Source organism: Echiichthys vipera (genome assembly GCF_963691815.1).
Source record: "Echiichthys vipera genome assembly, chromosome: 7".
Lineage (NCBI taxonomy): Eukaryota > Metazoa > Chordata > Actinopteri > Perciformes > Trachinidae > Echiichthys > Echiichthys vipera.
Window position 1 is genome coordinate 20153888 of NC_139832.1, and position 12223 is coordinate 20166110.

At 43.1% G+C, this 12223-nt stretch overlaps 2 protein-coding genes across 2 annotated transcripts; one reads left to right on the top strand and one right to left on the bottom strand.

Moving 5' to 3' along the window:
• Positions 1-561: 561 nt before the first annotated feature.
• Positions 562-4613, bottom strand: wee2 (WEE2 oocyte meiosis inhibiting kinase). Its single transcript, XM_083916053.1, has 11 exons — positions 4329-4613; positions 4031-4239; positions 3682-3739; positions 3172-3341; positions 2965-3086; positions 2700-2846; positions 2493-2594; positions 2336-2421; positions 2042-2212; positions 1126-1274; positions 562-985 (listed from the first exon to the last, which is right to left on the bottom strand). Exons 1-11 carry the CDS (start codon positions 4605-4607, stop codon positions 817-819), a joined length of 1662 nt encoding a protein of 553 aa, XP_083772179.1. The 5' UTR covers positions 4608-4613; the 3' UTR covers positions 562-816.
• A 958-nt stretch (positions 4614-5571) lies between these two features.
• dennd11 (DENN domain containing 11) lies at positions 5572-12188 on the top strand. Its single transcript, XM_083917125.1, has 9 exons — positions 5572-6224; positions 6746-6845; positions 7174-7332; positions 8096-8249; positions 8354-8492; positions 8645-8776; positions 8873-9023; positions 9219-9287; positions 9443-12188. Exons 1-9 carry the CDS (start codon positions 5807-5809, stop codon positions 9636-9638), a joined length of 1518 nt encoding a protein of 505 aa, XP_083773251.1. The 5' UTR covers positions 5572-5806; the 3' UTR covers positions 9639-12188.
• Positions 12189-12223: the final 35 nt, after the last annotated feature.

Sequence of the window (12223 nt, forward strand, 5' to 3'; positions counted from 1 at the left end):
TTCCAAATTCCCTTTTGCCATTCTATAGAATATAGGAAATCCGTTTTGGGGAGACAAAACAAAAACCGAAACCTCACATCTGTTAACCACACTAGAGATAAATAAGTCATCAGTTATTGTTAGAACAGAGATGTAAGATGAGAATATTTTATTGCCAAGGCATATGATTTCTTTCCCACTCTATCACATTACACACAGGCCTTTAAATACATATACATGCAAAGACAGGTGTAATATCTGTATGTAATGGGGTGCTGGGGGGGGTCAAACAATGGGGTGCTGGGGGGGGGGGGGGGTGTCAAACAATATGACCTGCTCAAAAAAGTTGGATTTGCAGTATGACAGCTGTTTTACATACAGTTGGCTGCAGTTCAAGATAACAAGGGCAACACACCACTGGAAAGTCCCTGTGTGGCTTTGTCCCAACAGCCTTTTAGAATGACATAGTACACGACAAGAAATAAAAGGAAATACATCTGATAAAAGGCTTAAAATGTTTATTTACAGTTAAAAACAGATATATTGTTTGGTCTGCAGCAGTTACAGCTTTGCATTGCCAGAAAATCACTTGAAAAGTGTTTAAAACAGTCAGATTAGTCCTTTAAAAAACAATCCTGTCCACAATTCTGCACCCCTCTGAGGACTTGTATAGAAGGGTCCTTCCAGTTATTTCAATCACTTCCAACTTTGCTGTATAGGTGATCTTGTTACATGGTCTTCTCCTAGAGACATGCTACATTTTTACTACAGCCTGGTTGCAGGGAGTAGACCCATATCAGAGCAAAAGGACAGGCATGTGGGCCTCACACCGTCCCATCAGACTCCATACCCTGGGCAATCAAAGCTCATGGATCGCACAGAAGTCTTCCCACCAACAAGCCTCCTTCCTGATCTGGGTAGGGAGCCCATTTTAGCAAGGGGTTTCAGCCCGGGAGGGAGGTTCTGTTTGGGTGACAAAGCTGCCAGACGGGCCTCCTGGAGCTCTCTGTGGAGAAAATTGAAATAAGTGAATAATTTTAACTGACATCAGCATCCAAGTATTAAAAAGGAACGAATGAATGATGAAGACAGGGACCCTGAAACCCAGAACCAGGTTAAATTATCCTTTATTTTTCTTCCTCGTACTTTTCAAGCATTGCTGTCCTGAACTTCTCTACATTGAGCTCTCTGCGTAGCTGAGCAGCCACCCTCCCAGTCCTCTCCTCCCGCAAGACTGTATGCTTGCAGAGCTCCCTTGCAGATGGCCGCTTCGTCAGGTCTGGATCCAGCAACAACTGACACAAAGAGAGAGAGAGAAAAAAAAAAATTCACAATGCTATGCAAGTGAAAAGAGGGAATTTAAAAGGAAAACTTCACCCTCAGAATGATCATTTGTATATCAATAACCACACGTTACCTTGAATTCTTGAGGAAAAGCGTTTTTTCTCACATGCCTCCACGGTGAACAAAGAATCCAAAAAAGTGATTGTAAGTGAAGCAAGAGGGGGGCGCATGCTTCAATTTAACAAGAATTTTCTCAGTCAACCGACGCGTGAAAACCCTTTTTTCCTCGAAATAATTCAAGGTAACACAGGATGAACAACGTCGAGCAGTTGTCTACTTACTAGTAATGCATTACAGTGATGATATAACTTTCACCAGTAATGTAACAATTTAATAATTCATTAAGTGTGTAACTTTTATTGTTTCATAGGCTGCAGAAAAGGATGAAGCCTTCGCTGCATTTACCAGTGTTAAGCTGACATTCAGAGACGCACATGAAGAGCCTGAATTTTGAGGAGAAAGGATGCAATTACCAATTGTTTGACCAATTTTTGTAGTGTAATGAATTACTGTTGGCAGTGAGTTTTAAGTAAAAATATTACTTTTGAAAAGAGTATCATATGATATACAACTAATCTTGAGGATTATGTATTCTTTTAAGTGCTTTTGTCCCTGGACAAATATGATATTCATACAGATAGACGCTCAAAAATCAAACCTCTTTAATTACTAGAATTAAATATTCAAACAACCTCATCGGCCCAGAAATAAAGAGTACCTGAAGTAGGCGTCTGAATGGAGGTGATAGCTCCTTAGGCAGTTTAGGGAGCTGTCCCTCTCTAAAGCTGTGCCACTCATCTCCATTTTGAGGCAGTGGGGGAGCGCCGGCTGCCAGCAGAATAGTAAGGCCCAGAGCGAAGATGTCTGCCTTGGGCAGGTGGCTGTAATCCTGGGGAGCAGAGAGACAGCTGGCATGAACACTTGAAACAATGCAAATACAGAATGTAAGGTGAGGTGTGAAAAAGTCAGACCCCAAGCCTACTTTTCCCCCTCATTTATGCCACATTTTTACCTCATGCAGGACCTCAATGGCCAGGAAGCGGCTGTCCCCTTCCTCAACTTGAGGACTGTTTGTTGATGTCACATGACCCAGATCCCCTGCAGAAAACAGGAATCAGACTTAAACAGACATTTAAAGGTAGAAATGTATCCAACATTAAATATAATACCAATTTTATAAATGACTCCTGCTGAAGCGCTGTCATCTTCCTCCTCACTCTCTCCTTCACCTGCTGCACTTGCACTTGGACGCTGGCAAATGAATATATTACCTGAAAATAGTTGAAACGAGGCAGATTTTTTAAGTCACAAGAGACTTTGGGTGTGGATGGGACAATACACAAAATGCAAACTGAGAACTGCTCGGTGAGACTTACTTGGTTTGATGTCCAGGTGTACGAGACCCAAGCTGTGGATGTATTTTAGCCCCATACACACTTGTAAGAGCAGATCTTTCAACTCTGCTTCTGAAAAAAGCTCCCCCTGTGCCTTCTTCTTCACAATGACATCACTGAGACTTCCACCTGGCACCCACACATTAATATATCAAGACCAAATATATCAAATCAAGTTCATCTAAAGAATCGTATATTCAGTTTAAGTCCTTCTAATATGTGCTTTTGGTGGTAAAGGGAAACCTACCATCACAGTATTCATTCTGAATAATCATGTGATCGTCTTCTGCCCATGCTGAATAATAGCGAACAACATGTGGGTGGTGCCCAAGAACAGCATGCGCATACACTTCCTTCAGGGCCAGCTGCCTGAGAGGACATAACAAATGGACAGATACATTTGAGTATTTGAGGGACAAAATGAAAAAAAAGTGGAATGATGCTGCTGACTCACTCATTGGCAGAGCCTGCCAGGGGTTGGCGAGAGCGTTTTATGGCGTACAAGCAACCATCCAGCCTCTTCACACACTTGTAAACTGCCCCAAACTCGCCCACGCCAATGCACTCCAGCTCCAGGAACTCACTCTCATAGCGTGACAGCATAAAGGCTTGGACAGCTCGCCTCTGCCAGATAAACAGACGGAGGGCCTCGTGGTAAAAACTAAAAAGATGTTCTAGAGAAGGAACGCACGTCACAGAGCTCAGTGTTGAGTTTAATTACAGTCAGGAGAATCAGGGGATTTTCTTTGATCTTTGACCAAATATGGTAGGACTTCTGCGAGAAAATAGTTTTCTGAAGATTCCTTAGAGAATCCCGGAAGTAAGACTGGCAGCATGTAATTTTGGACAAACAATAAGTAAGGAGGCGGATGAGGATGTCAAAGCCTGATCAGGAAATCATATCAGAAGCATCTGAGAGGGAGGGTTACATCCACCAGAAAAGCACTGATAAAAATAGTTGTACCTTTGGTGGGAGAAAGGCTTCATCCTCCTCTTCAGATGACGCTAGGCTGTGTTTCAACCTGAAAGATGAACAAAGCTGCATCAGGTGGTGATTTAAAAACTCAGACCTATGTGCGAGGGCATTAAAAACAGTAAGAATGATCAGTCAAATTGTTTTATGTTTCAAAAGCTCCTGTCGTGACAGCTATACCATAATACAAATGGACCAATTACTGATGTAAGATGTTCTAAATAAAACAATTGGGCAACATATCACCATCAACAAATCCCCATCTGTGAGTGGGAGACACACTGGTGTTTACAGTTCATACCCTTACAGATCAACAATGCATCACAAAGCAGTAGTTAACCTGCGTCCATAATCATCATCATCATCACTCCTACAGCAGTTCTTCCACTGCTGTTCACTGTTCCTGCGGACTGTGTCTGGGGTGAAGGGATTCACATTGACAGAAGGTGCCTGGAAGAGGGTAGCAGCAGCTGAGGGGAAACGCAGGATCCTCTGAGGGCGACCTATCTTAGTGCTGGAGCAAGGCTGGGACGACTTTGATAGCAGACTCTACAGGGTGGAAAAAAAGAGAAAGTTACAGTGGTATTAACATTTGAGACCAAAGGGGCACATTAAGGACAATCTGAATGACTTCCCACCTTGGGTGTGCTGGGAGAGTCACAGAGCCTCAGTTTCTTCCAGCAAGCATAAGGAATGGGGCTGGTACACTGTAAAGGGGAAGATATAGTGTTGCTTCTACTGCGGTGGCGTTGCACCCTGGGCGTCCTGCACGCATAGCTAGGACTGCGGATCCTGGGACTTATGATTCTGGAGGTGCAGTCATCAGAGCTGTTGTCGCTGCTGCTGCTGCTACCACCGTCCTCTCCGCAGCTAGAGAAGTCCAGCTGCTGGCTGATCTCGTCAAACAAGGACGCCATTCTTGGGGCCTGAGATGTGGCAAAGGTTTTCTCATAAAACGCTTAATCTCGCTTTTGACTGCCCTTGGAGAGCAGCAGCAGCAAATATACTTTACCATTTCAGATTTGGAATTGATGTTATTCATTAGATGATTAGTCCTGCACATATGTCTCTTTAGGGAGATAAGAAAAAAAAAAACAGGTCTGTTGCAAATTAAAGGCCTTCTCTATTTCTAACGAAGATCACTACTCTAAGCTCATCATGGACTTGCACTACCACAAAACCAGTCCCATAATTTAATCAATAAACCAATATTAGTCTACCTACTGACTTATTTTTAAAGACATTCTTCCAACCAAATCGTGTAGGGCAATAAAGCAGCATTTCAGTCAAGCTGTGATGTTATTTTCAAACTTATCTGGAAGTTCAACAGGCTTCACAGAGTTGTCATAAACGCAAACAGCAGCATGTAGTTTAGATTTGGGTAATAATCATAGACTGTATAAAAATAACACATATACATTCAATAATGTGTGTTTATCACTGTATACTCACCAACACGTCGCATCCCGCACTACCACCACGCTTAAATTCCGCGCCTTGTATGTAAACGACTTCCTGTTTAAATCAACTATGCCACCGGTTTAACACATCCAGCTCTCTGATTGGCCAAAGTGTTCGTAATCCACACACCTGCTTTTAAAATGGTTGTTAACTGCGTAAGCAACTTTATGCTGCTTTACCGTGGGCGTTACCTTATACAGCGTAACTATGACAATCCAACTATACAAACTATATGGATGCATTTGTAGGACTATATGGATATAGCCGTCACAATAAAACTACATATTTAAAATACAACTAGATCTAATCAAAAATTATCAAATACTTATTTTAGACTTAAAGCTAAATGTCAATACGACTGTTATAAGAATGTGCATTATTGTGGGCAAAGTAAATAGCCCATAAGCAAAATTGGGTCATTGTACGACATAAATATAAACACGTGGGCGGAAGTCAGCGACGTCATCAAACCAGTGAGGCAGGCGGAGAAACGCAGCCGTCCGTGGATGTGACACGCTTACAAATACATAGAAAACAACTCAGCGAGCAGCAGGACATCATGATCCGGCTCCAGCGGTGTGTTTAGTTTGCTTGATTCAACAGGACAGCGGACTTTTGTGTTATTTTCCCGAGTCCTTTCGGAGGCAGCAGCACCATGGTGAAGCAGTCGGACCGAGCCCCGCTGCTGGACTGGGAGGAGATCCCACCGCCCGATCCGAATCAGACGGGCCTGCCGCCGCCTCCACCGCCGCTGCGGGAGAAGGACGCACCGCCGTCGGAGAAAAGTTCGCAGCCAGCCGGACTGCGCACACAGAAAGGGACCGCGGCTGGTACTGGGTGGAGCACCACCACCACCACCGCCTGCCCTGTAACGAGGAGTGTAACAGCTGCTGTTGTCGGTAACGGAAGCCCTGGCCGTCCGCGAACGGAGCTCTCTGGGCACGGGTGGGATCGTCCGGAGCCTCTCGGTAGAGATCGTAATGTTCCCTTCCCCGGCCTCTCGGTGAGGGATCAGTGGGAGGAAAAAGACCAGATCGTGGCTGTGTTTGTGGTTACCTTTGATACAAGATCAGGTAAGCGTTAACAATCAGATTGTAGCTATGTAATCGGATCCTCCATCTCATGTTTAAAATGTTCAGTTGCGGACTAGATCACTAAATGAACCTGCACTGATTATCCTTTGTTGAAATGTCTGATGTGCTTCAGTGCGTTATACTGAGTCATGGGGGTGAAGGGTGTAGGATACTGCCAAACTCTTCATATGTATAGATTCACAATCAGCCCACAGTGTTGAAATAATAATAATTTAGGTGGGGTTACTCTTCCAAAACAAATTCACTTCCTGATTTGGCTTTCCAACTTTTTTGCAAGCTATAAAAGCATACTGTAAAGCTCAGGCAAGAATTGAGGGGATATTCGCTCATTTAGGACAGAAAACAATCTGTGTCAGTGTAAAATCATTTCAGTATCTGAGTCAGTGCTTTCTTACTGTCACTAACAGTACAGTACAGAATTAGGGGAAGTGGCCAGGATGAAAGTAGACAGAATGGAAAGTAACTGTGTATGTGTCTGTGTCTGTGTGTGTGTGTGACAGGGAATATGGTCGAGTGGTGCCTGCCCCACGACATCAACCTAGAAGGAGTTGAATTCAAGTCAATTGCCAGTGGTTCCCATCGGATCACCAGCGACTTTATGTATGTACCCCCCCCCCCCCCCCCCCCCCCCACACACACACACACACACACACACACACACACACACACACACACACACACACACACACACACACACATACACACACACACACACACACACAATGACCACAAAAAGAGACACAAAATAACTACAAAGAGACAAATGTGTCCTGCTCCTAGCAGACACTGGGGGCAGAGGTTGTCTGGTAATCAGCCCATGCCAATCGGGAAGCATGAACTCCAGTCTGTAGAGGAACACAGGTTTGTTCAATCATCAGAAATCTGTCCCTCTGTGTTTACTCCTGATCTCCTCTTTGCCTTTGGCTAGATATTTCCGTAAAGGCAGCTACTTTGGTCTGGCCTGCTTTGCTAACATGCCCGTGGAGAGTGAGCTGGAGCGAGGAGCGAGGATGAAGTCTGTGGGAATTCTGTCTCCCTCCTACACGCTGCTTTACCGCTACATGCACTTCCTGGAGAACCAAGTCAGGTAAGATGCCCCCCACCCCCGGCCATGTTTACAGGTTTCTCTTCTTGTGCCAACCTCCTTTCCTGGCTTTTTTGTTAAAATGTCTCTAAATTATTAATCATGAACCCAGAGTTCCCGGGTCCAGCTGTCGTCACAAGACTCCATTTATGTGTAGTTCTGGTATGAAGTCTAAGCACAAAAGTGGAAGAAGTCTTGCCAGTCTCTCTTCTTCTCTTCAGTAACTCTTCTCTTCTTCCGCCTCAGTCCTCTCACACAAGCATATCTCCTCATTGACTATGTTTAAATATATGACAGACAACCACCGTATCTGCTTACAGATTACAAATGGCTCAGGTCACGGTTTTTAACAGTAGCAAGCGGATGCATCCAATGGTGTTAGAAATACGTTAAGCATGAGCCCTGGATGGTTGAAGTGCTTAAACTGAAATGAAAAGTAGCATTTACGTAGACTTATGTGGACTCAAATGATCCCATCCCAATTTAAGAACAAGAGATGGTTTACTTACCAAGAACAATCTTTATTCTTGCATTATGGATGACCTACTGAATACAGTTCTTTCAATTGCAGCGCTTTAGTAATTGTCTTTAAACATTTGAGACTACACTGCATGAGCTGTGAGCTGTAATGATCGAGCAACATTCAAAGATTACAAATGTGCATACATTTAATCTGCTTAATTATACAAATGAGAAAAGGCTTTGATGACTCATACCTGACATTATAATGTTTCTCTCTCTCTCCTCTACCTCTTCCTCCTTGTAGGCACCTGCTTCAGTGTCAGGGCCAGTATTCTCCACTGGAGGCCTTCTACGAGGATAAGAAGGCCATCCTTCCTCCTGCAGGAAATGGTTTCGTCACCGCTTGCCCAACCTGGAGTGTCACCACCATTAACCGCTGTATGCACCCAGAAATGAAGGTGCGAAAGCTGCAGAGAACACTTATCGCTGTGTATATATAAAGGGACAGCTCCCGAAAAAAGATATAAAAACATAGTTTGGGCAATTTTTTTCCTCCCTGCAGATCACTCACCCAGCTGGCTGCATGTCCCAGTTCATCCAGTTTTTCGGGGAGCAGATAATGGTGCTGTGGAAGTTTGCACTGCTTAGGAAACGGGTCCTCATGTTCTCCCCTCCACCCGTAGGTGTGGTCTGCTACAGGGGTGAGACACATTTCACAAATTTTCCCTTTTTTTTCTTACCTAACGCAGGACCATAACATTTCAGGATGTAATAAATGTACTAACGTTGCAAGTCTTTTATTTTCTGCTTCCTTGGAGATATTTCATTCCCTATGTTCTTGTGCTTCCCTCAGTGTATTGCTGCTGCTGCCTGGCCAATGTCTCTTTACCTGGAATCGGTGTCTCCGTGCCCGAATTACGGCCTTTCTTCTACATCAACATAGCTGACATTGCGGCCCTGGAAAAGGAGCTGTCCTACGTGGCCTGTGAGTGAAGCTTTTACTACTGTATGTAAATGGTTAAATTGGCATCTGTAATCTATGAAAATGAGTGTGAGCATGTTTTTATACTTACTTTTTAAGGCACCACAGAGAAGATTTTTGAGGAGAAGAAGGAGCTGTACGATGTTTACATCGATAACCAGAATGTGAAAACGCACAGAAGCCACTTGCAGCCGCTGCTCCGACTGAATGCAGCGGACAAGGAGAAGTACAGGAAGCTGAGCGAACAGAGGTACATTACACATTGTAAAATACTGTCCATTTTATCAGATTTTCACGTGATACATGCATCAATATTTGACAGTTATTTTTAAAAAAGGCGATACAATTAACATGGACACTCCTAAATACTGGCTGGTGAGGAACACAACTAAAAATAGAGAGAAAGACTTCCAGTTATCATAATGATAGATCATTTTTTCTCCAGGCAAATGCTGCTGTACTCTCAGGAGGTGGATGGAGACTGCACATCAAATGAAGAGGATCTTTTTATTCTGTGAGTCCTCCGCAAGTGTATTCACAGCTGCTTGTGCATTTGAGTCCTTATTGCATGCAATATTTGTAAGGAGAGTACTACTATAATGTTGGTTATTATCATTTTTAATGTTATGTGGAGGACCTGAGCATAACACACTTCAATCCGATCTCTAGGTTCTTCATGGAGCTGAATAACCGCATCTTCCAGACCCTGTCGGATGTAGCAGTGAGCACTGATCCCACCCTCACCGCTGAGCATGTGAGGGCCATGGGGCTGGATCCCCAGGGCGATCGCTCCTTCCTCGTCGACCTGCTGGAGGTGTATGGTATTGACGTCACGCTGGTCATAGACAACCTTTGCTGCCCCTGAGACCCCTCATCCTGGGATAACTTGGAACACCACTGGATATTTGTGCCTCTGAGGCCCACACACACACGCCAAGACACCGAAGACACTGCCTCCACCCTGGGACATCCATCTGTTGCCTGCTGTCCCCTTCCTGGGTGTCTGTTTTCCCCTCTGTGCGTGACTCTTCTGACCTGTGGAGAGTTACTAAATGGTGTGGATGATGAGGACACTTAACATTAGTACGATGGTCCACAGTGGCTTATAAACGCCTGCCTAGCAGCCATTCACATCTAATGTCACACTCTTTTGTGTGAAATATAGTTTTGCTTGTGTGCGCTTGTTTGACTTTGATTACAGCTGAAGTGGACAGGGCTGAAGCACCGGATAAAAGCATGGATGTCTTGATCACATCTGGTCATCACAGCAGGATGATTGGTCATTCTCTACTGCACCCTTCACAATGAAGAAGTCATTGAAACATTCACAATCCTGCAGCTTTTGTGTCCACTTGAGGTTTGTCTGAAGAAAAGATTTATATTTTGTGGGGGAGGTTTTACTGGCTAGTAATGAATTTGTGTGCTTCAAATAGATTTTATTGAAGATTCTAGGCATCATAACGTGCAACAAATTCATCCTGCTGCAATAACATACTTGGATGATTATGTTTAGTAAATCGAAATGCTATTTGACTACTTTTTTTTGCCTTTCAAAATGTAAGCAATAGGAGTCTGTTAGCCAAAATCAGCCTTCTTCATGTTTTGTTTTTCTAGTTTTTACTATTTCTTTCACAATTGAAAGTGAGTGGTGAGGACATTTGTTAATGAGTGTGATATCCTCGTTTTATAATGGGACAGTTAATTGTAATGAAGCAGAATAAGAAGGGAAAAGCTGTTAACTTTTGTTCTGGAGTTGTTCTGATACCAGTATCAGAAAAGCCACCAGCACTGCCAAAAATGCTGGTATCAGCATCGGCGAGTACGTAAGTCTATGCACCGATCTGATACCACGTAATTTAGCCCATAAACCTTTAAACTAGATAATAAAAGAACGTTCTATGGCATTCACTCTCTGATGGCTGATGCACAAGTTCAGGCATTGGGATGGAAGAGTTGGTATCGGAACATCTCTACTCTGTTCACCTTTTATGCACCTTCAACACAACCATACATCTGATAATGTCTCTCTGTGTTTGATCACAGTCAAAGTGGAAGTGATGGAGGACACTTCTTTTTTTTTTTTTTCAATTGTCAATGAATATGACTCAAACACTAACTTATCACTAATGCTGCACCATGTCCACTATTGGACCATTTCCTGATGCACACAGTGATCATGCTTAACGGTTTTTTTTTTTTTTTTATACAATGTTTATGACCTACAGTCTGAGCCAGCAAGTGGTTATTATGGTGTGAAGGGGCTTTGTGTGTGTGCGTGTGCTGCACTAAACAGGCATCCATTGTTCTTTATTTTAAACTCGGACAACGGAAGCCAATATATGTTCTATGATCGTGTTGAGTGAAGAGTCCTTAATGGAGCTCAGCTTCAAAGAGATCGTCTTTGCTTGTCTGTGTTCTTGACAAAGATCTCTTTGTGTTTGTGGAGATCTGCTGTTGGTCACTGAGGACTGAGCAGAAGCTGTTCCATCTGACTGTTTCTCTCGGTCTTTTCATCACAGTCCCATTGAGTGAATCCAGCTCTTTTGATGGCTAACTGTGTCTTTTGCATTAACCTTGCAGACTGGTTTATTTAATCCATCACATTGCCGATTGGAGTAATAATTTGTTCCATGTTGGAATAAACAAGGTTGATAGTGGCCTCATATAAATCTGGAATAGTGGTTTGTCAGCCTTCTCGTGACCCCCCCACGATGCAAGCTAAAGTCATGTTTTAAACATGTCACGAGTCTATGTTTTTTATTACATTCCAAGAAAAAACGATCTTTTGGGGGCGGATCCCTGATGGTCTGTCCTTTGACTTGACCCTCCAAGATGTTTTCTGGGGTTGGTTAAAAAATGTGAAAAAAGAAAGTGCACCAAGTATTGTATTTGAAAGTGAAGCTTTGTTGTTTAAATGGGGCCTTAAGGAAACTTTTTTTTCTCTCAAACTTACAACAGCAAAGTGACCGACTCATTACTGTACGTCAATAGTATTTGCCGACAGATTAAGTACATTGTTAGAAGTACTTCTAAATGACCTTACTGTTTTCGGTGAAATCTATTGACCCTGACTGGTCTATTTACTTGCATACATATACCCTTCCCCTGAAGGTGTTTGCTTTACAGGTGTATGGTAAATGTAAAAGGGAATGTACACAACACACACCACTGTATAAAATGCCTTCTTTGTGGAGTCGTTCACAGACGTGTACAAGAATTAGCCAAATGAGTCACTTGTACAGCATTTTCACTCTACTAAATGTCAAGGACAGCAAAAGTATTGCACACGTGCAGCAACGCATCCAAGTAATGTAACTGTCTCATTTTTGATTGTAATGTAAATCAAAAAGGAGATGTAAATGTAAGAGTATTCACAGAATAACAAGTCTTCACCTTTTACTAATGTGAAACACTGTAAGAGATGTCAGTACACATGAACTCAATAGCATG